Here is a 27091-nt window from a genome sequence, read left to right on the forward strand (position 1 = left end):
AGAGTATCTTTCCAGCTCTCAGGGTCTAGCCCACAATTTCTTGTCTTTAGACAGTGCTCCCCACAGAAGGGGGGGGCTCCCGGTAAGGTCCTGGAGTTCTCTAGAAGAAATTAAGATTAAGCATAAAAAAGCAAGGGAATAGGGGCGCCTGGCTGGCCCGGCTGCTAGGACGTGCACAACTACTGACTTTGGGGTCGAGAGTTCAAGCCCCACGTGGAGGGTAGAGCTCGTGTTAAAAAAAAAAAAAAAAAAAGGAGGGAAATACAAAATAAAACTTTATTGAAGCAACTAAACAGCAAACCAGAGAACACTTTGTTCCATGGGACACCTAGGGCAGGCGAGTTAAATATCTGTGCACTTTTCTAATTGGAACAATTTTAAGTTGCTCGTACCTTTCCCGTCTGTAACTCAAAGCGAACAGCCCCGCTCACCTTTGTACCTCTGTGTCCTCAACCCGGCAGTAGGCCGACCCTGCCTTGGGCTCCGGCTGGAGGACGTGACCGAAGGAGCCATCGGCTGAAGGTCTGCAGACCTTCTTGCTGAGTGGGACTCGGGACGCCCCCACCCACCGCCGGCATCAACCCCCGGAGCAGCATCCCACAGACGGGATGGGAAACCAGCGTGGCCCGGCCTGAACACATCTGAGGAGGATTCGTCACAAGGCCCTGCACACTAGGGAGCCGAACCTGGCCCTGCACAGCCCCTCGGGGATCGGAGGCCTGGTGGCCTCACTCCTTCTTGCCTCCGGGGGCCGGGTTTCTCGTCAGGAGCTTCCCGGAGTTGGAATGGGTCAGCGTGGACACCGTGGGGGACTCCAGCTTCACTCTGTCCAGGAGGGTCTTCTTGAGTGCGGCCGGGGAGATCTTCTCCTGGTCGGCCATGGACTGCAGCTCCCTGCGGACAGAGCCCCGCGGGGGTTACGGGAGCCCGAGCTTCACGAGGCTGCCCGGTGCGCACGACCCCGGGCCCCTGAGAACCCGAGCCCGCCCCAAACCACAAGCCCCCGGATCAAACGCGCCCGGAAGCTTCTCAGAAGTGCTCTTTAGCTACGTGTGAGTCACTACCGGGTGTGCAGCCCCCCACGGTGCCTGCGGTCACAGGAGGAGTCGGCATGGAAAAGCCCCGGGTTTGGAGTCAACGCTTCCCCGGCCCTGCCTCCACCACGTACTGGCCGCCTGAGCTTGGGGACGTCGTCTCTGAGCCCCACCTTCCTCACCCCGATAGATCACAGCCACCCCGCCACCACGGCCACGGTGGGCATTAGCGAAGTAAGGCCTGCAAACTCGCAGCTGAATAAGGTCTAATGAACCGTGGCTCTGAGCGGAGCACAGACTCTGACGCCGCTAATGGACCAGGGACGGCAGGATCTGCCCGACGGGGCTGGCCCACGGGTCACGGAGAGATTAACCCACCGTGTTCGGATACAGGAGGCCTCCACGGCGTTGATGAGCAGGGAGCGGAAGCCCCCGCTCTCTAGGAAGTGCAGGGCGTGGATGGTGGCACCCCCCGGCGAGCACACGTTGTCCTTGAGCTGGCCAGGGTGCTGCTCTGACGCCAGCAGCATCTTGGCAGCGCCCTGGGGCGGGAGGGAAGGAGGGGGGGCGGGAGCAGCCGGTGGGCCTTCGGAACTTCCACCCTTCCCCACACCAGCCCCGCCCTTCCCCAGCCTTACCCCGGCTTCCCCACCGTGCCCCACCCCCAGTTCAGGGACCCACGGAACCCCCATCCCACACCCCGGTCCAGAACGTGCAGCGTGTAGATACCAACCAGCAGGGCCTGGGCCCCCAGTCGGACGGCCAGGCGCCGGGGCAGGCCCATCTTCACCCCGCCATCAGCCAGCGCGTCCAGGGCCATGAATGCCTGCGGGGACACTCGCTGAGCCCCAGGGCAGCAGGCACTCGGGGCATTCCCTAGGGCCCACTCTCTCCCGGTGACCGGAACTGGCGACCGGAACTGGCCGCAGAGGCTGACCTCCTCCGCTAGCTGGCCACGCCCCCAGCCCCAGTCTGCCTACAGCCCGCCTGCCGCCCTCGGTCCCCAGAGGGCCTCACGTAGGCAGGCCCGCTGCCGCTGAGCCCGGTGACGGCGTCGATCAGGTCCTCCTCCACCTCGGTGCAGAAGCCCACGCTGCTCATGAGCTGTTCCAGAAGCTGCCCGTCCTCCACCAGGGCGTGGGTGCCCGTGGCGTACACCGTGGCGCCCTCCCGCACCACCACGGGCGTGTTGGTCATGCAGCGAATCACCTTGGGGGCCGGCTGGAACGCCATCAGCTTCTGGGACGCGGAAGACGCCCAAGTGAGTCCCTGCGGTGCAGCTTCCACCGGCACCCCGACCCCTCCCACAGGAGCACCCGGGGAAGAGAGGGGGCACCTTCTCCACAGAGCTGATGGTGACACCGGCAGCACAGGAGACCACGATGTGCCTGGCCTGCACGTCCGCCCCGATCTCGTCCAGGATGAAGGGGATGATGTGCGGCTTCACGGCCAGAAACAGGACGTCACTGTGCCTCACCGTCTCCTTGTTGCTCCGGGTCAGGTTCACGCCCATCTTCTGCAGGAGGAGATGGTCCAGGCTCAGGGCGCGTGGCGGCCTCGCTGGGCCCAGGTCCTCTCGGGGAGCAAGCGAGCCCCTGCCAAACCCACTCTGCCCCTGCAGCCTGGAATTCCTGTCCCTCGGGGAGTCTGCCCCTCCCCCCAGGGGCCCGAAGTCCCCGGTTCCACTACTAGGCGGGTAAGCTAAATGCTGGATACGGACAAGCTTTTCCGAGGCAGCCAGGAAACAGCTGTCTCCCATCCAGGGGTTCGCATGGAAAAAGGCACAGGCAAAGGGAACGGTGAACCGGGAGCGCCCAGTGGGAGGCAGAGGAGTTGGGTCCAGCCTTGGACCATGGCTGTTCGCCAGGCCGCGCGGTCTCCGCGTGGTCCAGGGGCGACCCGGAGGTCACCCCTCCGCTTTGGACTCCAAACTGAAAAGCGGGGCCCTCCAGTTCTGGGAGCTGCCCAGATTTAGGGTGAAGAACTAACTCAGCCAGCTTTCCCAGCGATCACTCGTGCCTCAGAATAACTCCGAAAAGGGGCTACCGTGGGCTCCGCTTTGCAAAAGAGGAAACTGAGGCTCAGCGTGGTTGAGCACCTTAGCGTCGCACTGCCAGCAGGTGAATTAGGCAGTTTGTTCGCGGCGCATCAGTGTGCCGGTCGCTTAGCACACCTCGGCCTCCATCAGTGTCGGGCCCACCCCGCGCCGTCCGCCCCCTCGCCCGCCCCTCGGCCCCGGCCTCCCCGGCCCCGCCTACCCGGAGCGAGGACACGGTGGGCAGGTCCATTTCCGGGGAGCTGGCTATGATCCTGTGGGCCGACAGGATGCCTGCGGAGGACGGGACCCGTCAGCCGGCGCCCCCGGGAGTCCCGGACGCGGCTGCGGCCCGTCTGCCCCCGCGCGCTCACCTGCGGCCGTGAAGCCCCGCGCCAGCGCACAGGCCAGCTGGCCCGCGCCGATGAAGCCCACGCTCATGACCGCGGGAAGGGGCTCGGCGCCGCCCGGGAGCTGCACGAGGCCGGGCCGACAGAGCCCCCAGAGGCCCGCGCGCGCCCCGGAAGCCAGACCCGCGGGGCTTCCGGCGGCTTCGGGACCCCTCCCCACTGCCTCCGCGACAGACGGCGCCGCGCGCCACGCGAGGGCGGCCAATCCGCGGCCAGAAGCTCGACGGACCAATCCGCGGCCAGAACCTCGGACGGACCAGTCCGCGGCCGGGAGCTCGGGCCGTGTGCCCGCCCCTTGCGTCCGGGATTGGGCGGTCGGAACCTCCGGAGCGGAGGCCGGAAATCGTGTCCCCAGCTGGCGTGTTCGTCTGGGGGCTCCTCCAGACGTCCGGGGGTTCCGGGCGCGGGTCAGGCGGAAGTGTGGCCAGAGTTGTGCCTGGGGCGGACCGGCCGCCGCCGACTGTGGGCGGGAGGCGTCACCGGGTTGCAGGGGTGAATGGGGCGGGGATCGGGCCGGCTAGCGGCGGCGCGCACCCGGCTGAGCGGGGCTGCCGCTGGAAGCCCCAGCTGCCCGCTCGCTCCCGGCCCGCGGGCGTGGTGGCCGAGCAGCCGGTCCTCGGCTGGAACCTGCAGGGCTCCCAGGAACTGGTCCCGAGGCGTGGTGGATAGGCTCCTTTCCGGTGCTTGGGAGGATGGACTCCTGAAGTAGGGAGGCGGCCAGCCCCCTGCCGGTCGACCGCCGTCTGTGCTTCCTAATTCGCCCTTCCCGGTTGATCTCCACCCAGGCACCCACCGGCGGGCAGAGCGTCCCCCGTGGGAACCGAGACTTCCCCCTGGAGCGCAGGGACCGCCCTGAGCCTGGTGCCCGACCCCAAGACCGTGGTGACCTGACCTTCACTGCCCACCTGCTCGGACCCACGACCTGTGTCCCACACTTTCTTTATATGAACCTGGACGTGCTTTGAGCACTTCGGAGACGGTCTTTAAGACCCTAGTCTGCAGTCTCCGGGTGGTGGTCTCACCGAAATAAATTCCTTTCCTGTTTCCCCACCATCCGTCTCTCTGCCTTTGATTTTGTGCGTGGCCAGCAGCCGAATCTGGTCTGTCTGGGACCCCCAGGGCCGGGTGCTCTCGCCCCCTGCGCCCCGGGTACAGGTAGGGCCCCGCCAAGTACAGGGAGGTCTATGCCTTCGCCACCCCACCACTCGGTGTATACGCCCCACACACGGGCGGTTTCCACTTCCATCCGCAGTAAAGGTGTAAGTAAGGGGCCTCGGGGACCGGGTGACAAAAAATACGGAGGAAGAACGCAGCATCCCTGAAGGATTCGCAGGAGCGGGAGAGACCGTGGCCTCCCCAGCCCCTGTCTGCCTGCGGTTCTGCAGCCCCGCCCCTGCCCCCTCCCTGCACCCCTCCCTGGGCTGCGAGCTTCCTCTACCTGCTCCCCTGAGCAGGCCCCACCCTCTCAGTTCTTGCACCCTTAAAGGTGCAGGCCAAATGGTCACTATTTTTATATTAAAAGTTTTTATTTGTTTTTATTTTTTTTAATGTTTACTTATTTTTGAGGTTGAGAGGGACAGAGCCTGGGCAGGGGAGGGGCAGAGGGAGAGGGAGACACAGAATCTGAAGCAGGCTTCAGGCTCTGAGCTGTCAGCATAGAGCCCAACTTGGGGCTTGAACCCAGAACGGTGAGATCATGACCTGAGTGATGTCGGATGCTTAACCAGACTGAGTGCCCCCAGGTGCCCCATAACTTTTTCTGATTAGAAAAGGAATACAGGCAGGGGCGCCTGGGGGGTTCAGGTCAATCAGACTCTTGATTTCCGCTCTGGTCATGATCTCACCACCTCTTGAGATGGAGCTCCTCGCTGGGCCTGAAACCTCAAGATTTCTCTCTCTCCTTCTGCCCCTCCCCTGCTCCGGCTCTCTCTCTCTCTCTCTCTCTCTCTCTCTCTCTCTCAAAAAAGAAAAAAAGGAATACATGCGTATTGAGGAAAATACGGGAAATACAAAAACAGTAAAAGTTAAAAAGGGTCAAAATCACCTACAATCACACTTCCTAGGGATAGTTTTTTGGAAACATTGTTGGTGTATTTCCTTAACGTTTTATTTTACAGGCGTATAGACTTTTTCATCCTTGGAAATAAATGATAAACGTAACAGTCTTGAAATTTCTATACTAGATACATAGTAAGCATTTCCCAATGCCACTGAAAAGTTATTTGAAACAAGATCTTAGTGACTACTTGGCATTCCATTATGTGGACACGCCACACAGATGTAACCGCTGTCCCAAAGGTCAGAGTGAGGTCCATTCATTGCACAGATGCCTACCAAGCCAGGTTCTGGGGAACAGCCATTGGCAAAGCAAAGTCCCTGTCCTCACAAACTTACATCAGTTTTTAAAATTATTCACACTACTGTGAGGAAACCTTTGCCTAACTCTTTGGTTATTTCCTTAGTTACATGTGGTTAGTGGCTTTTGTTTTTTAATATTTAAAAAAAAAATTTTATTTTAACGTTTATTTATTTTTGAGACAGAGAGAGACAGAGCATGAGCAGGGGAGGGGCAGAGAGAGAGGGAGATACAGAATCTGAAACAGGCTCCAGGCTCTGAGCTGCCAGCACAGAGCCCGACGCGGGGCTCGAACTCACAAGCTGCAAGATCATGACCTGAGCCAAAGCCGGACGCTCAACCGACTGAGCCACCCAGGCGCCCCATGTTTTTTAATATTTATTTTTGAGAGAGAGACAGACAGACAGAGCATGGGCAGGGGAGGGGCAGAGAGAGGGAGACACAGAATCCCAAGCAGGCTCCAGGCTCCAGCCTCCGAGCTGTCAGCACAGAACCTGACGCGGGGCTCGAACCCACGAACCGTAAGATCATGACCTGAGCCCAAGTCGGACGCTTCACCGACTGAGCCACCCAGGTGCCCTAACATGGTAGTGGCTTTAAAGGCTCCCCATGACGGCCACCCTCCCCTCCTCCCTCCCTCACCCCTACCTCCTCCTCCATTCAGGGGGTTTCAGCTGCTGAGGCCTCTCCCCCCTCCTCCCTCCCCACAGCGCCCGCCCCCCCTTCCCCGACAAAGTGCCCCCGCTTGTCCAGGTGCTTATCCCAGGGGCCCTCCTTCCTGGCCTCATGAGCAGGCTCCCATGTTCTAGGAATGGACGTGACCCACACATGACCCAGGGAGGATTCTGAACTGCTTCCCGCTAACCCTGTGGCAGAGCCCTTGCCCCCAACCCTTCCTGACCGAGGAGGTTCTCCAGGAAAGCACACTGTGCGTGCAGTTCTTCCAGCAACCCAGCAATTCGTGTTGGCTGTAGAAAGAAAAATGTAGTGTGATCAAAGGGAAAAACGATCATTGCTTTTAATCCCACCACCTAAAGAGATCCCACGTGACTCTTCGGAGTATAGCTCGACGCCTCTTTGGCTTACAAATCGGGCACGTATTACATCTGCGTCTGATTTCTTTATTTTTTTAGTGTTTATTTATGTTGAGAGAGAGTGGGGGTGTGAGCGGGAGAGGGGCACAGAGAGAGAGAGAGTCCCAGGCAGGCTCCGTGCTGTCTGCGCAGACCCCGATGCAGGGCTTGACGTGGGATCGTGACCCGAGCCGAAATTAGGAATCGGATGCCACCCAGGCTCCCCGCTTCAAGTCTCTGGGACTTCCTCTTCGGCCTCTGTTGGTTCCCACCCTGCTGGCAGCTCCCGGCTGTGATCTGAGTCCGGCCCCCCGACACGGAGGACAGGGAGGGACGGAGGAAAGAGGCCGCTCCAGGAGGGCAGGGGGCAGGTGCAGTGAACGCAGGGAACTGACCTACGAGGCCTGTCTTGGGGCTGCAGGACGCTGGACCCCCGCACCTGCCCGCCACGTCCTAACAGGTCACAGAGCGGCCGCAACGGGGTTCGGCCACCCATACCCTCCAGATGGTCCCGGCGCCACATCTCTGTCTCAAGGCCGTCCTTGGGGCAGCTTCCCGGAGAGGGGTCCCGGGGCCACATTCCAAGGACAGGAGAGGAGGTGAGGCGCCTCCATTGCCCGGGTCCAGCTCACAGGTCAACTGGCAGTCACGTCCTCTCATTGACCCTCTCAAGTAGCCTCATCTCTGTGCCTCCAGCCAGAGAAAGTTCTCTGCTTTGAAGGACTCATGTGATAAGATCGGATATACTTGGGTCATCCAAGATCACCTCCTCATTGTGAGGTCTGTAACCTTAATCCCATCTTCAAAATCCCATTTGACATGTAACCTAACGGGCTCCAAGGACTGGGGGGGTTGGATGTACTCGGGGAGAATATTCTGTCTCCCGCACTGTCTCCCTGCGCTGGTGAACACGTCCTTACATTTTGAAACGGAGTCAATCTCCTGGATTTGTTTTTTAGCTCACATCGGATGATGCGAACAGACTCGTCCCTGCCCCTGATGGAGTGTGACTGGTCACAGGTCGTTTAGAGCCACGGAGAGGTCACGGAGTAGCTGGTAGGATTCTTTAGAAGGGTATGATATCCTTCCTGTAGAGAAAACAGCTGTGCCTGGTGCCCACAGCATCCCACGCAGAAGGCTGTCTTCTGGAGGTGACCTAGCCATCTCTGGGTCAGAGCCACGGCCTCCCTCCCCACCTCCAACGGTATGCCTGCCACGTCCTCAGACCCTGGCTGTCCAGAGACTAACACCACCGTCCCCTCCACTGTCCAGTTGTTCTTCGTTAGCTCTGCGGGTAAACTGAGTCCCAGATCTTCAACAGCCATGCAGAAGGGACTCCAGCTGACCGGGAAAGGTGAATGCAGGGGGACTGCCCGATGTGGCGGCTTCCAAATGACCCGGTGACTAATGCCCGTGTCGTCAGCCCGGCATGCTTCCTGGGGCTTGCAGCGGGAAGGAGCTTTATAACGCATTCTCCACAGATCTGCATCGCCTCGGTCTTGATTTCTTCACCTGAAAAATGGGACTAATAATACCTACCTCAAGGAATCCGTTGCAGGAATTAAGTGCTGTCACGTATACAAGGTGGCCTGGTTTATGGGGAGCGCTCAGGACATGTTAGCTTGCCTGCCCCACCACTGTCACCCCGTGCCCTGTCCCCATAAGAGTTAAATTCTTTCTTTTTTTTATGTTTATTTATTTTTGAGAGAGAGAGAGAGCACAAGTGGGGAGGGGCAGAGACCGAGGGGAACGGAGGATCCCAAGCGGGCTCTGCTCTGACAGCAGCGAGCCCGACGCGGGGCTCGAACCCACGAACCACGAGATCGTGACCTGAGCTGAAGTCGGACGCTTAACCGACTGAGCCCCCCAGACGTGCTTTCTAAAGCGGAGGCACATGTGAGCGATCTAGTTTACTAGTTTTGGAATGAGACTCCGGGGAGGACACACAAAGGAAATGTAGTCCAAACTTGGCGATTTCTGTCTTTGGCACCCCAGAGGTTGGGGGTCTGTCACCCCCTCTCTTCATGTCATCACGTGACCTGGTTCCCCGTTACCGCCCCCGTTCGTCTTGTAAAGAGTGCGAGAAACAACGAACTGCAGAGACCCAGTGAAACATCACTTTATTTTCTTTGGGCGGACACTCCATTGTTTTTGCTACATTTGTTTTAAAAAAGGAAACACATGTGGGTTCTGGTGGTAAATTCTCTAAAACGGGGGGGGGGGGGGGGGGGGGGGGGGGGGGGGGGGGGGGGGGGGGGGGGGGAAGAAGCTAACTTTGCACACGCAAAGCCAGGTCTGGGGAGGTGCAGGTGAGGGCAGGGCTCCCTGCCCCAGAGGGTAATGACTCTTACAGCTCATTCCTACCTCCTCCTTTTTCAGAGGAACCCGGTGGTCCAAAGTCTGCCCCATCTGCCTGAGGTCACAGGTGTGGCCCTGCTGGCTCCAGAAACCAGGTGTCCTGGGTCCCTGCCCACTGCCCCCAGCCGGACGCCCCTCGTCCTCCCTCCCAGCCATCTCCCAGGGAGCGGGGGACCCAAGGACGTTTACAAAAGTCCAGAATGGGTCAACGTGTTGGGGGAAACGGTTGTAGGGGAAACGGGAAGTTTTTGGTTGTGTTTTAATCCCTCCTGCCATAGAGTACATCAGTCTGTTTCTCCCATTCTCATCATTGGGGTGTGTTGTCCCCAAGCTTCGTTGCGAATTTGCCAGAGAAGGTCCCGGCTGACCATCTGTTTGTGCTTGGCTACATCCTCTACAGAGCAGTCTGGGATTCCTTCTGGAACTCGGCAATCCCGCTGCATTAGTTACTCCTGTAAGTGCTTGGGGTGAGGGAGGGACAGGAGGGACAGGGGGAGGGGCACGTAGGCAGGAAAGTTACCGCAGGGGCCAGGGCTATGGTGCTAGATTGGAAGGTCTGCACCAAGGCCCGGGCGGTGCACGGGTCCATCGGAGACCTCGGTGGCCACGGCCAGCCCTAAGGCCCCAGCCTCCTGGGCACGGGCGCCCCGTCCCACGCGCAGCTGCACTTCTCCACCCTCATGTTGGGCAGGCTGACCACCTGGGGCCTGGGCCTGCCGCCCTCCTTGACGCCCACGATCAGGGGCAGCGAGGTCGTCTCCGAGGCGACGCACTGTCGCGGCCCCGGGAACGGCCGCCTGAAGGTCGGGGGCTCCGGGGGCTGCTGGCACGCGCCCACACACTCGTAGGCCAGGAAGCCCGGGGGCTCCAGGACCCAGTTCTCGGCCCACCGCATGCCCCGCAGGTCAACGTAGGTCTCCTGGCGGCAGCAGCGGGCGCCCTCCGTCGCCTCGGGGTCGCAGTCGCCCTGAGCTCTGCGGGGGACGGGAGGGGCGCAGGTCAGCTGAGGTCACGGGGGGGGGGGGGGGGGGCACCCGGGAGGGAGATTTACCGCCAGCTCCGGTCACGTTGCACAGGCTGGGGTTTGCGCCGGGGACGGGGAACCACCAATAACCAGACCCTGCGCAGTACGTGACCTTAGTCCCGGGACGGGGGGCGAAACCCCGCGTCCGTTGATTCCCACGGCGCCCCTGGGAGACCCCACGCCAACCCGCCCGTTCGGGGGGGGCCCCGAGGGCACAGGCGCCTACCCGTAGGCCCCGAGGTCCAGGGTGTGCAGCTCCAGCTGGGGCTCGCCCTGCCCCGTGCCCTCCTGGCCCTGGGACGCGAAGCGGAGCAGCGTGTGGGCGCCCGAGGCCCGCGGGCCCAGGTGCGCCCTCTGCACGGACACCTGCAGCAGCAGCGGCTGCCCAGACCGGCCCAGCTGGCGCCAGAAGTTCACGGCCTCGGTCACGTCGAAGGCCTTCCAGCCACTCCCCTGGAGGGACACCAGCCTGCGACACCCGTGGAGACGGGGGCCTGAGCTGGGGCTGGGGACACCCCCTGGGGAGAGCCTGCCCCCCCCCCCCACTGGGCCCACCTGCCCCATCCCCTCCCCCTCTTCTCTCCCCCCCTCCCCCACACTAGGCCCACATGCCACCCTCCCTTCTCCCCCTCCAGCCCCCTCCACCTCCCCCCCTCTGGGCCCCCCCCCCCCCCCCCCCCCCCCCTCCAACAGCCTCCCCCCCCCCCCCCCCCCCCCCCCCCCCCCCCCCCCCCCCCCCCCCCCCCCCCCCCCCCCCCCCCCCCCCGCTGTCCTGGGCCCACCTGGGCTCCGCTCCCCTCCCCTCCCCATATTCTCCCACCCCCCAACTAGCCCACTTGCCACCCTCCCCTTCTGTCCCTCCAGCCCCCTCCACCTCCCCCTTCCCCCCCTCAGGGCCCACCCACCCCGTTCCCCCTCCAACAGCCCCCCTCCCCCCCCACTCCCCGCCAACCCCCACCCACCCTGCCTTGCTGGGCCCACCTGCGCCCCCATCCCCTCCCCTCCCCACTGGCAGCCCGGCCACGGCCTCCCCACCTGGAGTCCACCAGGTAGGTGCGGTTCGAGCTGTCCTCGTGGATGCGCAGCCACTCGACGGTGACGCGGGCGCGGGCGCCGTGCGGGGACAGCTGCTCGAGCCTGCGCAGCGCCGCTTTGGGGACCGGCTCCTGGAAGAGGCGCAGCACGGCCTGCACCAGCTCGCTGTTGGGCGGCAGGCGCCCCTCCATGCCGAACACCAGCACGTGCGTGGAGGCCTCGGCCGCCAGCAACCTGCCTGCCACCTCTGGGGACGGGAGCAGGGTCAGGAGGCAGGTCAGGCCCGCTGGGAGGGCGCGGGGCCCAGAGCCAGTGAGCAGAATCCCCCAGGAAGGCAGGGAGAGGTGGGGGCGGGGCCTCACCTGCACAGCCGCCTTTTTTTTTTTTTTTTTAAGGTTTATTTATTTATTTTCATAGAGAGACAGAGAGAGCGAGTCCAAGAGGGAGAGGGCCAGAGAGCGAGGGGAGAGAGGGAATCCCAAGCAGGCTCCGTGCTGACAGCGCAGAGCCTGACGTGGGACTCGATCCCACGAACCCCGAGATCACGACCTGAGCCAAAACCGAGAGTCAGACGCTTCACCGACTGAGCCCCCCAGGCGCCCCGACACGCAGCCTTCTTCAGGCGAAGGCGCTCAGCTAAAGTGGGAGGGCCAGCGGAGAGAGGGAGGCAGAGAGCCACCGTGGAAATCTGTGGTCACCAGCTGAGAGTGGCCTTTCCAGGAGGGAGGACAAGAGCCCCGACTTCCTCTCCACTCCCTGCCTGAGGGGCTCCTGCCCAGTGAAATGTCCCCAACCGGAGGAAGAGGCACCTGGGGCCTGTCGCCAGCTCCTGTTCCCCAGAGGCACCAGGCCCCGTGTCCCCAACGCCTGAGGCTCCGGGCTGACGGTGGGACCACCTGACCATGGGCCACGTGGCCGCCAGCGGTCAGCTCTGCAGAGCGTTCAGGACCAGCCTCCTCGTCCCCAGGCCTCCAGGCGCCTGACCGGCCAAGGCCATCCTCCCTGTCACTAGCCCCAAGTCCCCTTTCTCTGTCTCCCCTCCTCCCACGGGGCTTCTGCACCCACGAGGGTGTCATTCCTGCCTCGCCTCTGCCAGTGGGGCCCCTGGTGCAGACGGAGCCCAGGGCCCCGGATGCAGCCACGCTCACAGTCCCGTGGAGCTCCCCGCCCCCACGACGGCCGCCCCGGGACAGGCCCGCTGGCCTCGGCCTCCCCGTTCCCAACGAGCACCGGGCTACGGCAGGAGGGGGACCTCACCTCGGACTCTCTGGCTGAACCTCTTCCCGCGGGAGTGGGCGCCGTGACTGCGCTGCAACAGGGCCACGTACTGGGCCCTCACGTGGGCCGGGGGTGACCAGCCCCTCCACGTCGTGCTGGTCCAGGACAGGCGCCTCGCGGAGGCCCAGGTGCCGCAGCAGGCTGGCCCGCACCTGCTCGCCGGTCAGGGCGGCCCCGGGGCCCGTCAGGTGCAGCGCCCAGAACGCCCAGCACAGCCACAGGGGCCTCATGGTGCCGCCCAGGGATGGGGGGCGGGTGTCAGAGCGCACGCGTCCCCCGAGGAGGCTCGGCGAGGGTCTCAGCCCGGTGTGCGGAGGGCCGGGCCCGGGCCAGCTTTATAGGCAGCCCTGAGCTGGGCCCGGGCGGAGGGGGGAGGTCACACCCCTCGGACCTCCTGGGAGCTCAGCAGCCAGACGGTCCTTGGGCCTCGAGGAGGGGGCCGTCTGGAAAGGGCACAGAGGCCCGTCTGGATGCCGCACCAGCCCAGGGCCTCTGGCTATTGCTGTCTGGGCAGCTCAGTGATAACTTTAGTGTCTGTTGAACTTCCCTGGCCGTGCCCCAGTCCTAGTCTGCGAAAAAGGGGGCCCATTCTGGGAGAACGAGAGTCCTATCAGGAGACCGTTTAAGTCTCTCCTGGAGACTAGTGTGGGTCTCCGTTTGGTCATCAGGCAGGAAGGACTCTGGGTTCCTGCAGCAAGCTTCCCCAGAAGCCCCTGGACTCATGCTGCCCCTTTCTCTGTCCCTGCCAGCCCCCCATCCCCCACCCCGGCTCCTCTCCGCAGGCCCTGGGAAGACCGTGTCCCGTCCATGACAGAGGAGGCCCCTGCGGTCAGGACCGGCTCTCCAGGGGTCCCAGGAAGAGCAGTTTTGCAAGTGTTTGCTGTCACATGACAGACTCGAAGCTCTTTAGGCAGGAACTTCATTCTGGGGGCCCTCCATGCCCTAAAACAGAGGCCACAGCTGCCCAGAGTCTCGTCCTGCCCACAGCCTCAGGTATGGCGCCCACGGGGGTGGGAGCCCCCAGTGCCACAAAACGCACAGTTGAGACTGGCTGGGTTCAAATATGGGGCAGGTCTAATAGCCAGCAAGTTCCTTATGCCTCAGTTTCCTCATCTGAAGGATGGGTAACAATCCGGTCTACTTCACAGGGCTGGTCCGGAGATCAAACGGATTAACACGCAGAGGATGTTCAGCCCGGCCCCTGGCAAGTAGTGGGTGCACGATAAGGGTTTGCCACCCTGATCACCTGTCCACCCAGTGCACTTCCAGGGCACGGCTTTCCTAAAAATGCCAGTAACGAGAACAATCGTTTCTCGAGTGCCCCCTGTGTGCCAGGAAGCCTTCTAAGCTCTGAACACGATTCACAGCAGCCCGAGGCGGCAGGCGTACCCTCCCGACGCGCAGCCAGAGCTCTGCCCAGGGAAGGAAGGTGTCCCGGCTCACTCAGCCATTGGAGGCCAGGAGGCCAGTGCCCAAATCTGTCCCCAGAAGCCCCCGCGTGGCGCAGGGGATTTGGGGAGGTGCAGGAAACATGTGGGCCTCATAGCCCGGTGTTCTGACACGGCCTGTGCCTGAGCGCCAAGGGGCCCCGCAGCCAGGAAGCCCCCCGCCTCCTCTGAGGTTCGCTGCATCACTGACAGGTCTCCCACGCCACCCCCCTGCCTCTGTGCTCCCACACATCCCAGGCAGAGGAAGAGAGAAACTTCTCGTGCTCAAGGGCGGAATTGCCACCATGGGCGTATGCATATGAAATATGTAATAACCTGTAATAACGGTGGGGGGGGGGGGCGGTTCTTAGAACTGGAGGAATAATAACACTGATCGTGAACCTCATGGTAACAGTGCCTGCGGGTTACACACGTTCTGAGTGCTTTGCACACATTAACTCTTTTGTTTACACTCCGGTGTAATCCACATGTAACATTGTTAGTTTCACGTATACAAAGTAATGACTTGATTTGTTTACTGGGCCACCTGCTCCCCACAGTAAGTCTGGTTCACATGGGTCACCACACGTAGTTACAGAATTGTTCTCCTTATGCCCAGAGCTTTAAGATAGTACCGAAAAAAAAATTTAATGGTTATTATTCACTTTTGAGAGAGAGAGAGAGCGTGAACGGAGGGGACAGAGAGAGAGGGAGACCCAGAATCTGAAGCAGGCTCCGGGCTCCGAGCTGTCAGCACAGAGCCCGACAGAGGGCTTGAACTCATGAACTGTGAGATTGTGACCTGAGCTGAAGTCGGACCCTTAAGAGACTGAGCCACCCAGATGCCCTATTGTCCCCGTTTTGGAAAGAAACTGAGCCACGACACTGCTCCCTGGCTTGCCCGAGGTCGTCCGAAGGGAAGGAAACGGGTTTTGGCACATATGTCCCCGGTACGTGGAAGGGTAAGACAGAAACCCGGCAGCAGCCGGACCAGAGGAGAATCGGGGCCTCAGCTCCTTCTCCACCGCCCCCGCCCGTCCCCACCCGCCTCGCATCTGCAGAATTAGTGTAATTCACAGGCAGGAGCCCATGTCAGAGCTCACGTCTCCCATAGTCTGAACGCCCCTGCACGGCGAGGCGCCACCCCTCCCTCCCCGCCCCCCCCCCTCCAGCGGCCCCACAGGCCTCCCGCTCGCTCTGGGCCAAGTGCATTCTCCCGCAGAAGGGAAGCTGTCGCTTTTCTTGGCGAGTGATTAGCAGGGACTTACTTGATGCAAACATTTGGGCCAAAAGGTGCAGAAGTGTCACATTCCCAGGCAAGCGGGACCGTGTCCCTTAGTCCTGGCAGCTATTCTGAGCTGGTGTCCCATAAATATGCAACGGTCCATCACCCTTGCCGAGGGGTGAGCGGAAGCCCGGTGGCTTATCACTGGCCAGTAGGTGCCAAGGAAGTAACACCTGGGCTGCCTCTTGCACGCCAGGGACCCCTCCCCGGGCCCCCAACATCCCGGGCCCAGGAGCTCCCTGGGGCTGGAGCCTCGCGGTGAGGCCGATGGGCCCCTGTGCTGGTTCCAGCAAGGACGAGGTGTCACAGGCTGCTGTGAGCAGACAGGATGCTCCCCTCCGCCGACACCTCTGGGAGCCCCCCGTGTCCCAAGCCCCTTTTGCGCCAGGGGTAACCAACCGGTTACCCTGAAACTTCACTTTCCCAAGAAGAAAGTCAAGCAGAAAGACCCGCAGACCTTCCTCTGCTGGAATCTCTGCCTCCCCCAGGCCTGTCACCTTGCTCCTGGCCTGGCCTCCCAGCACGGAGAAGACTCTAGAGCCGAGTCCTGAGTGCGAACTGGACCGCGAGTCAACACCCAGCACCTCTGACTGAGGAATGGGTTTCTGGGCCCGGGTGCTCAGGGGGCCGTGGGCACCTGGGCAGGTGGCTCTCCAGGATTGTGGGGACCTCCCTCAGGGGAGAGCCTGGGGGCCCTCAGCTCCCACCCCAGAGGGACTGCCCCACAAGGTGCCCCTAATTCTCCCCCCGCACCCCCTACTCTGTAGCCTCGGGGATCTGAGAGCTGAAATGCACCGTCCAGGCCATTCTGCCCGCCCCCCGGTTTTACTTTATTTATTTTTTATGTTTACTTGTTTATTATTTTGAAAGAGAGAGAAGGAGAGGCAGAGAGAGGGGGAGAGAGAGAATCCCAAGCAGCACAGAGCCCAACGCGGGGTTCGATCTCATGAACCGGAGATCCTAGCCTGAGCCCAGATCAAGCTTACCCGACGCAGGCGCCCCTCTCCCCCACCCCCACCTCCCGTTTTCAAAGCCAAGAAAACCAAGGCTCAGAGAGGCGACCACTTGGCCAAACTCGCACAGTCACGGATGGCTGACAGTTGAAGCCAGGCCGTCCAGTTCCCAGGCTGAGAGCTCCTGCCTCACGCTGAGGCCGGCAGGGCGCACCCGGCGGCCCCAGTGAGCTGGGGACTCGGTCAGTCCGGGTCGGGCTTGGACTGGACGGGGGCCACAGAAAAGCAGACAGACAGGCAGCCCCCCTGACTCCTGAGGTTTCCTGGGCACAGGCTTTTGGTCCCGAATGTGGATTCCAGGCCGACTGAAGTTCTGCTGGGGAAATAAAGTAATTGGGCAATTAGCCAGTGGCCAAGAAGAAAAAACACGAATGTGGATTGGGACGCTTTTTCCGCTTTTTCCGAGGGACTCATCAGCCAGCAGGAGGGAGGGTGGTGGCCTTTGTCATGCGGGGCAGGGAAGCAGGCCCACCCTGCAAACACTGTGACCTGTGGACAGTCTGGTCTGGCAGCCTGTGGGGTCAGAGTGGGCTCGAGAAGGGGGAGAACTACGAAATCACCTCTTCTGACCTCGTGGGAGGAAGACTTACAAAGCTGTCGAAATCAGCCCTCGCTCCCCCGGGGCTTTGTAAGGCAGAAGGCCAAGCCACTTACCACCCTGTACTGTAGGTTTCCAGTTCTGTAAAGACCTTTTTTTTCAGGTTTGTGTGTTTGTTTACGAAAGAGTGAGAGTGAGAGAGAGAGAGTGCGCGCGCGCGCGCGCGCGCGCGAGCTTGAGCAGGGGAGGGGCAGAGAGAGAGGGAGGCACAGAATCGGAAGCAGGCTCCAGGCTCCGAGCTATGAGCACAGGGCCCGACGCGGGGCTCGAACCCACGAACCATGAGATCATGACCTGAGCCGACGTCAGATGCTTAACCAACTGAGGACCCCGGTGCCCCTTCCTCGTGACTTTCTGGGTGACGTTTTCCTTTCTCCGCCTTACTTCCTTGTAAGAATACGGTATATAACACACAGAACATGCAACCTACACGTTCACCAGCTATGCTGTCCGTAAGCTCTGGTCCACGGCAGGCTGTTTATTGGTGGTTAAATTGCGGGGGAGTTGAAAGTTCCACGCAGATTTTGACTGCACAGGGGTTGGCGCCCCGACCCCCCCACATCGTTCAAGGGTAGGCAGTACTCCGCACCCCTACGCATGCACACTCGGGCTCAGCACACGACCCAAGTCCCCTCCCTCCTCCTCAGGTGGCCGGTGCACAGCCCAGCCTCCCGGCTGGCTCCGACCTCTGCGTCGGGGACTCCTTGGTTCCTGCGGTGGCTGTCCCTGACCCGGTGCTGCCCAGCCCAGTCTTTCTGCACAGCTTGGCCGTGGTAGAGCCACAGCGCGGGGCCACCCTGAGCTTTGCAGGAGGGCTCCCCGCCCCGCACCTGCCCCGTTCTGGCACCTTCCCTCCCAGGTCAAGTTTATTCCGTGGGCGAGCCCCGGGGTGCAGTGATTTCTGCCCGGAATCACCCAGGAAGCTGCAAAATCACGGACGGCTGGACCCCAGGCCTCCTGAGTGTGCCTCGCTGGGCTACACGGTCCAGGAATCCGACAGACGCAGGGGGGAGGCTGGCTGGGACTGCGAGAGCAGGCCTGTGAGGGAGACGACATCTGTTCTGCCATTAAGGGCATGGTAACCTGGCCCGTTCCAGACAATTCCTTGGCTTCCTGATTGCCTGAGAGAGGAAAGAAAGGGCTCAGAAAAAAAAAAAAAAGGAAAAGAATTTTTGTCGTGAGGTCTTTTCTGGGCTTTACCTGAGCGTTCGAGAGTAAGAAGAGAGGGACAGAAAGGGGTTTCTCTCTCTAAACACTCCAAACACAATCACGATCTATGCAAACGGAGGTTCCTATTCAACACTCTGGAGTTCACACCCTGTGGATCAACATTTCCCTCTAAATCTCTGTTAATTCTCGGGGCACGGTGGGGGGGGGGGGCGGTGCTCAGTCGGTTAAGTGACTGACTTCAGCTCAGGTCATGGATCTCGCGGTTCGTGAGTTCGAGCCCCGCGTTGGGCTCTGGGCTGACAGCTCGGAGCCTGGAGCCTGCTTCGGATTCTGTGTCTCCCCCTCTCTGTCCCCCCCTGCCCCCGCCCCTGTCTCAAAAACGAATACACATTTAGAACATAAATAAATAAGTATTCTCCACCACCACCCTCTCCTGCGAAAAAAACTCTTTTCTGTCTTTCTGGCTGTCTTCACTTTCCAGAGCCCTGGCTCAGGAGCAGGAGGCCAGTGCTAAGTCTGAACCATGGCCCCTCTGCCTGGGGGACCCCCAGCCTGTCACTTCTGTGACACAGACCCAGGTTCCTCCTCCCGAGCACCCCTGGAGGCTCTCCCGAGGTCCAGCCCAGCTCCCCGCACCCCCCCCCCACCCCTGCCACCAGCAGCACCCTGGCCTCTCACAGAACAGCCCGGGGAAGGTCAGCTACTGGCTGGCCCTCCGTTTCTTCTTTGCCTTGGAGACAGTCTCCACTGGCAGGTGTTACATAAAGTTCACTTCCTTCATGAAAACCCCTCGCTGGTGCTCTGACCACCGCCTCTCTCCCTGCCCGGTCCTCCCTCTGTTCCCTGGATGCCCTTTACCCCTCATGGGAACACCGGGTGACACTCCCTCTTGGCAATCTGGTGCCGGACAGAGTTATCAGCTTGGCCGGGGACGGACAGCCTCTGGTTGGAACCAGTAATCCTGCCCAGCCCGGTGCCTGGCAAACAGCTGGCACTCAGGGCTGGCGGGGTGGGGATGGGGGGCAGGGGGAGGGAGGAAGGGACGAGAGAATACATGGGTGGGCGAGTTCTTTTCTTTAATCTTTATTTGTTTATTTTGGGAGAGAGAGGGAGAGCATGAGCAGGGGAGGGGCAGAGAGAGGGAGAGAGAATCCCAGGAAGTTTCTGTGCTGTCAGCGCAGAGCCCGACGGGGGGCTCGAACCCACAGACCGCGAGATCGTGACCTGAGCTGAAGTCGGACGCTTAATGGACTGAGCCCCCCAGGCGCCCCTAGACGGGCAGTCACATTTTCCAGGCGGCAGGTACCGAGTCGGTCACGTGGAGCCAGAGCCCGGGAGCAGCAGCAGGGAGGCTCTCTCTGCAGGGCGGCTGATAGCGGGGAGGAAGGATGTGTGGGCTCTCCGGGGGGGACGGGGCAGGTGGGCTAAGGGCACAGGGGGCCCCCGGGAGGCCGCAGCCTTTTGTCAGGAGCTGTCTGGGGAAGGAAACGAGCTTTGGCCCTTTTGTCCCCTCCGGCCTGCTTCCCCCACTCCCCGCTCTTCATTAGGGAGTGTGACACCGGGGCCACCGCGCAGCCCCCGCACCTCCTGGGAACACCTGTTGCTTCCTGCGCGGCTCGCTCTGCCCCTTGAGCATTTGGCTCCAAGAGGTTCCTGGTGGGAGCTGGCGGGGTTTCTAAAGAGACGAGTGGGGGGGGGGGGGTGTGTGCGTGCGCATGATGTGTGTGTGTGTGTGTGTGTGTGTGTTAACTTACACGACCCAGTGGACGCCCCGCTCAAAAACCCCAGGTACAGCCCCTCCCCCGCTCTGCAGTCCGTCCTCCCCTCAGAGTTTCAACAATCCCGTGGGTGACTTGGTCCCTCTGTCGCTTTGCAAACGTGTAAACAGCACACGCAAGCCTGGCGCCTCGGCCCCGGGGCCGCAGACGGTCTGTTGTGTCGCCAGATAAATGCAGGGGTCCTGCGTCTGCTCTGGGGTCACCCGTGCCGAGCCGGTGCTCACAGCGCCGGGGACAGCTGCCACCTGGGAAGACACGCGGGAAGACAAGGGGTCTGCCCAAGTCTCTCCAGGGACAGGTGCCTGGTGTCGAGGCTCGTGGCCGAAACACCAAACACGTACGTACCATCTCACGGAGGCCGGGCCACGGGGCCAGGAGCGGCTTTGCTAGAAGGTTCTGGCCCAGGGTCCCTGGGGGTTGCGGTCAGGATGACAGTCAGGGCCGTGGGGCGGCCTCCAGCTGGGCTCGCTCACCCCTCGTGGACCCAAGGCAGCGACCCCAGGTGGAACTCTCCAGAAGCTCCAGGACGCAGCTGGAGGGAGGAGGTCAGGGCTGGAAGTAGAAACCTGGGAATTGTCTAGATAGAAGTCGAACGGGATGTCGCAGAAGCCAAAGTCTGAGACCCATTCTGGTTTTAGTTTCAAATGTGACACTTTGGCATTCATTTTGATTTTTTGAAATTCTCAACTAAGACAGTATTTATCTTGACTCCTGAGTTTCCGGAGCCTCCTGAATGTCGCGTGCAAGCTGAGTGCGTCACTGACCCCCCTCTGGTCCCAGCCCTCGTGGGAGAGGGTATGAGGAGGGGGCAGGAGGGGAGGAGGCTCGCCCCTCCGGCTCCCTGTGCCCCCCTCCGCTGTGGCCACATCACCAGGCTTGCTCCCGAATGTGGGAAAGGTGGGAGGAAAGCTTAGAACTTTCTAGAGCCCAGCCTCAGCCTCTGTGGGATGTCTCTGGGCAGACCCCCCAGTGGCCTTTGCCCTCACGTCAGTTTCTTCCCTGGGGGGTGGCTGAAGCCCGTCTAAGGGCAGAGCCCCTTGTGAGGAGAGGAGGTAAGTCCAGGCAGGGACCCCAAATGGTGTCCCGTGTCCCCTTTCCTCAGCAGAACCAAGAACAGGGGCAGGCTGGGGCCCCGTGGCTGCCTGCCCCTACCCCCACGGTGTGGCGCCCACGGTGTGTGTCTGTCCGGGGCTCCAGGCCCTCACGTGTCTCTACCCTCAAAACAGTGGAGGCTGGGAAGGGAAACTGAGGCCAAAGTGCCCAAACTAATTCCATGTCAAGGCCACGCAGCCTGTCAGGGGCCCCACCGGGATTTGAACCCAGGGCCCCTGAGCAGCCAGGCTGCCCCACTGCTCCTTAATCTCGTGGGGAACAAGCCCCTGATCCCAGTGGATGGGCCACTTCTGGGTGGGGGGGCTCAGTCGGTTGAGTGTCCGACTTCGGCTCAGGTCGTGATTTCGCGGTTCGCGAGTTCGAGCCCCGCGTCGGGCTCTATGCTGACAGCTTGGAGCCTGGAGCCTGCTTGGGTTCTGTGTCTCCCTCTCTCTCTGTCTCTCTCTCTGTCAAAACTAAACATTAAAGAAAAGGAAAAATAAAAGGAAAGGAAAGAAGGAAAGGAAAGGAAAGGAAAGGAAAGGAAAGGAAAGGAAAGGAAAAGAAATAGAGTGATGAATCAGGAAATGTGTGCCTGAGACCCAGGCCAGACCGGCTGGCCTCTTCCCCCAGCAGAGACCCCCCCCTCCCTGCTTCTGAGTGGCCCCAGCGCCTCCTGCCAGGCAGTGTCACCCTCTGGTCAGGCCCAGCTGGCCCCTGAGCCATCGTCCCCATCCTCAGAACAAGGAGAAGGCCCAGCCTTTGCAGGGTTGTTAAATCAGTACTTATGAAGCACTTAAAACGGTTGCCAGAACACGGAAAGCCCCAGGTAAGTGCTTTATAAAATAAAAAAAGGAAAAGAAAGGATCCCAGAGGCTGTTTAACTGACCCCGGGGCCCTCAGACAGGACCCATCCACGGAGCAGGGACGGAACAGCACAGCCTGGGCGGCGGGAAGGGAACATCACGCAGGCAGGTGGTCGGTGAGGACCCCTTGTGAAGAGGCGGCGGTCAGCAGGTGTGTTTACAGGAACCGCCTTTTTTTTCCCCAAGTTTATTTATTTTGAGAGAGAAAGTGTAAGTGGGGGAGGGGCAGAGAGAGAATCCCAAGCAGGCTCCACACTGTCAGCGCAGAGCCCGACGCGGGGCTCGAACCCACAAACCTCGAGACCATGACCTGAGCCGAAGTCGGGCGCTTCACCGACAGAGCCACCCAGGCGCCCCTTAAGGTCATCTTTATACTCTCTGTGTTTTCCAGAATTCTTGAAAGCTTTTGTTCCAGAATCAGAAAAATGAGGGGTTTTTTAGGGTGGTTTGTTTTTTGTTTTTTTTTTTTGGCTGTTTTGAATGCACCGATGCTGGTGTTACAACAGATAACTCGTCACAACAGACGGCGTTACAATAACCTGCCCGCTTAGAACCTTGGGTGAGTGACGTAACCACGGACACTGGGTCTGGTTAGGCACAACGAGGGGCGAAAAGAATGCCAGATGCGGCGGCCTGGCAGAAAGCGCCCATTCCCTGACTCGTCCCTTCGCCACGCTTTGTGCCAGAGGGGATGCCGCGGGGGAAGAGTCGTGCCCACCCCAGGGACGTCGGACTCAACCAGGCTGTTTATGGATCGGCTGTTTGCTGCCCTTACACTTTGGGAAAACGTTCAAGTGCTTCTTGGCCGCACAGGCTGAGCTACACTCCTTAACCCACAAAGTCAAAGGAACTTCCTTCCAAGCCCTCAGATGTAGAGCGTTTGCGAAATGGTCTTGCAGACTAGAGAGGGGACGTCCACGTGGCCGACAAACCCCAGCCTCGCTGGTCATCGGGCCACAATCCGCTGTCAGGAAGGACAGAAAGGGTTGACATTTCTGTGTGTCTCCCAAAGCCGAGCGCATCCGTTCCTATGACCGGCGTAGGCGTGTACCCGACAGAAAAGGGTCACGCGTTCGTCAAAAGCATGTGCTAGGCCGTTCATAGCCGGCCGTCGGTGATGCTCCCACACCGCAAACCATGCAAAAGTCCGTCGGTCGTAGAACGGACGCGGCAGGGCAACAAATGTGAATGGACAACTAGCCCGAGCGGTATGCGGAATCCCACACGGACGCGCGCACAACAGAACTGACTTCGCGTTCGGTTTCCGGAAGCCAGGATGGCATGTGCCCTCGGGAGGCGCGGCCCCGGAGCAGGCCTCAAGGGGCTTTGCCGGTGCTGGTGACGATCAGATTCTCGCTGCGCGTACTGGTCACACAGTTCTGTTGTAAACAAGCCACCCTGTGCACTGCGGCTTAGTCACGGGTTCTCTGTAAGTGACATTCAGCAGTACGTTTATTGAAAGGCCCCATTGGGGCGCCTGGGTGGCTCAGTCGGTTTGTTCATTTCCATTTGTTTTGGGGGCGCCAGGGTGGCTCAGTCGGTTGAGCGTCTGACTTCGGCTCCAGTCACGATCTCGAGGTCCATGGGTTCGAGCCCCGCGTTGGACTCTCTGTTGACAGCTCGGAGCCTGGAGCCTGCTTTGGATTCTGCGTCTCCCTCTCTCTCTCCACCCCTCCCCCGTTCATCCTCTCTGTCTCAAAACTAAATAAACGTTAAAAAAGAAAAGAAAAGAAAAAAGAAAAGAAAAGGCCCCTTAATGAAAGGACGAGTTGAGAGCAGGAAGAAATACTTCCCTAGAACATCACCGAGGCTTGCCCGCCCTTGAAACCAGGGCCTGGTCGTCTTTCTCTCACCACGTAAGTTTACGTGTTTCTGCAGACACGCGTGATTGGAAACTAAGTTCCTTTTTGCGTATATTGGATCAATTTCCCGCCAGTACGAACTTCTGAATGCAGATGAGTGGAACTTGCGCTCTTTCTCTAGGGAAAATTTTCAAAGAAGTTTCTTATGTTGCCCTGGGTTTCTTTCTTCCCTGTGGTTAAACGATTCGACAGGCTCTTTTCTCAGGCTCTTTATTTTTCCCCCAATGTTGTCAGAGTCTCTGTCTCCTACATCCTGTGAAAGGAAGGAGAAGAGCCTGGGGTGGGGTCCCCTCCCTCGGCGTGAGGTGGGGGGACCTGACCCTGTCCCGCTGAGTGATCCGGGGGTAAGGGAGCGGGGACGGGTGGGAGCCAGGACCCCGATTGGTCTAGGTCGGCCCCTTCCCAGGCCGACCGCCGCCTCCAGTACTGCTGTTGTAGATGAGCTTGTAGGACAGTCACAAGCCACGGGTTCAGCCGGGCGCCCATGAGCACATCCTCCCCGAGCCTGGCAGCTGTGACCCAGACGCGGCCTGGGCCTGGACGGCCCCCCTTCCAGGAGGGGAGACAGACAATAAAGAAGACGCCAGAGAAACCAGATAAGGGAGAGGAAGTAAACAGGGTCATGAAAGAGAGAGTGACAGGGGTGGCCTCCCCGAGAGGGGCGGGGGGTCGTCTGGGATGGAAAGGGCCAGCATGAAGGGGGGGCGGAGAGGGCCGATCCAGGGAGGCAGCAGGGGTGTGGGGCCCAGAAAAGGTGAGGTGTGTGTTCCAGGAAGTGGCCCATGCGGCTGCAGACAGAGGCAAGGGGCAGGGGCTGGAGGAGGAGGGGGTCCCCGGCCATGGGAGGCCCTGGGAAGCCGCTAGGAGTTCTAGGCCAAGAAAAGTGACACGATCTGATTTGCATTTTATGTTTTAAACTTTTATCTATTACGTAATCTCTACCCCCACCGTGGGGTCAAACTTTTGACCCTGAGATCAAGAGTCACACGTGGGCCGCCTGGGTGGCTCAGTCGGTTAAGCATCCGACTTCGGCTCAGGTCATGATTTCGCGGTCCGTGAGTTCGAGCCCCGCGTCGGGCTCTGTGCTGACAGCTCAGAGCCTGGAGCCTGTTTCAGATTCTGTGTCTCCCTCTCTCTCTGACCCTCCCCCGTTCATGCTCTGTCTCTGTCTCAAAAATAAATAAACATTAAAAAAAATTTTTTTTAAATAAAAAATTAAAAAAAAATAAACATTAAAAAAAATTTTTTTTAAATCAACCAATAAAAGCCCACATGTCGGGCCACTGCAAGTCTCCAAGCCCGGCACGTGTCAGGGCACAGGACGCTGGCCTGGAACTCGCATCCACAAGGGCTCTCATTCCAGCAGGGTCTGGTCCAAGAGCCCCACTCACTCCCGACTCCTGGGCTTTGTCTGACCGCACAGGGTCGTAACTCCAGCCCCCCAGCACTAGAAGGCACTGGGCCCAAGAGGGGTGCTTTAGGGAAGTGCCTCATTGAATCCTGAGGCCACCTAGGAGGCAGGGACGCTGGCCCCTATTTCACAAGTGAGGACGTAAGGCTCACGGAGGTCGAATGGTCAGCCGGCCGGGCCGGGGTGGGGACGAGGTGGATTCTCCTCGGGAGACACTCAGACCCTCACCCAGAAACCCTAGGGGCCCCACAGGGGCAGAGGGCGACACAGAGGTCCTCAGAGGCCTTTCTGGCACCTTCCCCTCTGGGCCGCGGGCTGGGCCCCGCGGGCTGGAGGCTGAGCCCGGCCTCCCCGAGGGGTGCTCTGGGGCCATTCTGCGGAGGGAGAGGCCGGCCGACCAGGCCGGGCTCGGGGAGGCTGGGCGGGCGAGGAGGCCGGAAGGTGATGGAAACAGCAGGGCCTCAGAGCCCCAAGTCCTCGGCCTCTCTGCGTCGTGTGCCTGGGTCAGTACTGGTCAGCCTCAGTGTTTTGTCTGTAAAACGGGGTGGAAACAGGGTCTGCTTTGAAGGGCGGTTGTGAGAAGCAAGATAGAAGGTGTTTGCACAGCGCTGGCGCTCAGATGCTGTGTTTATCTGGGGAGGCCCGGCGGGGGGAGGTCTGCTGGGGGCTTCAGGGTCAAGGGCGGCCGCCAAGCCTCCCCGCTCAGCCCCGGGCACTAGCTGCGTACGGGAGACCTCGGGGTGGCACGCGGACCCCCCCCCCCCAGCTTGATAGCCTCGTTGTGTCAGGAGCGGGAGAGTAGCTTTCGACCCCCAAGTCACAGATTAGGTAGGGGACGTGGGAGATCGGGGCGGGGAGGGGAGATAATCCGTTTCACACCCCCAGTGATAATTCCGGCGAACCTTCCCCTGTATGTCCTGGGACGTCTTCCCGAGGTATAACCTTTGTTTTCGCATAATGATCTTGCGTTCTCTACGCACGATTTTTATATCTGGCCGCTCTTACCTGTACCCCAGGTGCGATATTCCGTTCGTACGTCTTGCCATCATTTTCACCCGTTCTTTCCCCTTTACCCAGTTTGGGACTCTCCGTTTTTCCAAAACCCATGTTTCCATAAAGAATGAATGCCCAAATGCTTTCAAAATTGTTTTTATCAACAAACCCTATTTCTTTATATTTTACTTTTGTTTTTGAGAGCAAGCCTGCGCATGCGGGAGCACCAGTGGGGAGGGGCAGAGAGAGAGGGAGACACGGAATCCGAGGCAGGCCCCAGGCTCTGAGCTGTCGGCACAGCGCCCTACGCGGGGCTTGAACGCACGAACCACCGGGAGATCATGACCTGAGCCGCAGTCGGAAGCTTCACCCACTGAGCACCCCCCCCAGGCGCCCCGCCCCCCAATATGTTTTATAACACAAAAAGGAAGCGGTTGTCGAATATGCAAATTCCTCCAGCAGAAAACAAGAGTAAGTGAGTAGGAAGGAAGCATTTATGGAGAAGCAGAGGTTTGGGGGGGACTGTAAATGATGGGTTCACGGCTGCGGCGCGGAGGCAGAGGGGAACTGGGAGAATCCAAGAGCCAGGAAGGACTGAGTCTGGTCCAGTCCAGGCCGGCCGCCTCTAACCGTAAGCTGTCCCTTATTCTGTGTGGGGGACGGTGGGTCTGAGGGTCTGAGGGACCCTCCCCGCCGCCAGCCCCTCCTCGCTTGCCGATCCCGTTTGTAGGCGCCCAGCTCCCCCTGCTGGCAACAAGGGCCTGCCTTCCTCGCAGAGCTGGGCGGCGAATGGAGACCCCTTGCTGCATGTAGGACAGCCTCTCACACGGGCGCTTGGGCTGCTCTCGGATTTGCTTTCGGTAAACCATGCAGTTCCGGTCATTTTCCTCAACAGCCGTCCAAGGCATCCCATGTCGGCAGGCGCAGGTTTCAAACACACCCCGTGGATGGGCCGGGTGATCCACTGATGAACGGGGAGAATATTTGGAATTC

At 60.4% G+C, this 27091-nt stretch overlaps 2 protein-coding genes across 2 annotated transcripts; both read right to left on the reverse strand.

Moving 5' to 3' along the window:
* Positions 1 to 258: 258 nt before the first annotated feature.
* Positions 259 to 3603, reverse strand: PYCR2 (pyrroline-5-carboxylate reductase 2). Its single transcript, XM_042925929.1, has 7 exons — positions 3444 to 3603; positions 3293 to 3363; positions 2371 to 2550; positions 2052 to 2273; positions 1768 to 1860; positions 1413 to 1576; positions 259 to 894 (listed from the first exon to the last, which is right to left on the reverse strand). The coding sequence occupies exons 1-7, from the start codon at positions 3508 to 3510 to the stop codon at positions 729 to 731; spliced, it is 963 nt and encodes a 320-aa protein (XP_042781863.1). The 5' UTR covers positions 3511 to 3603; the 3' UTR covers positions 259 to 728.
* Positions 3604 to 9882: 6279 nt separating this feature from the next.
* Positions 9883 to 12833, reverse strand: LOC122212025 (left-right determination factor 1-like). The gene is given in 5 exon segments (XM_042925664.1): positions 9883 to 10240; positions 10517 to 10759; positions 11326 to 11572; positions 12583 to 12673; positions 12675 to 12833. Coding segments are annotated over 5 exon segments (1098 nt in total).
* Positions 12834 to 27091: the final 14258 nt, after the last annotated feature.

This window comes from Panthera leo, chromosome F3 (assembly GCF_018350215.1).
Source record: "Panthera leo isolate Ple1 chromosome F3, P.leo_Ple1_pat1.1, whole genome shotgun sequence".
Lineage (NCBI taxonomy): Eukaryota > Metazoa > Chordata > Mammalia > Carnivora > Felidae > Panthera > Panthera leo.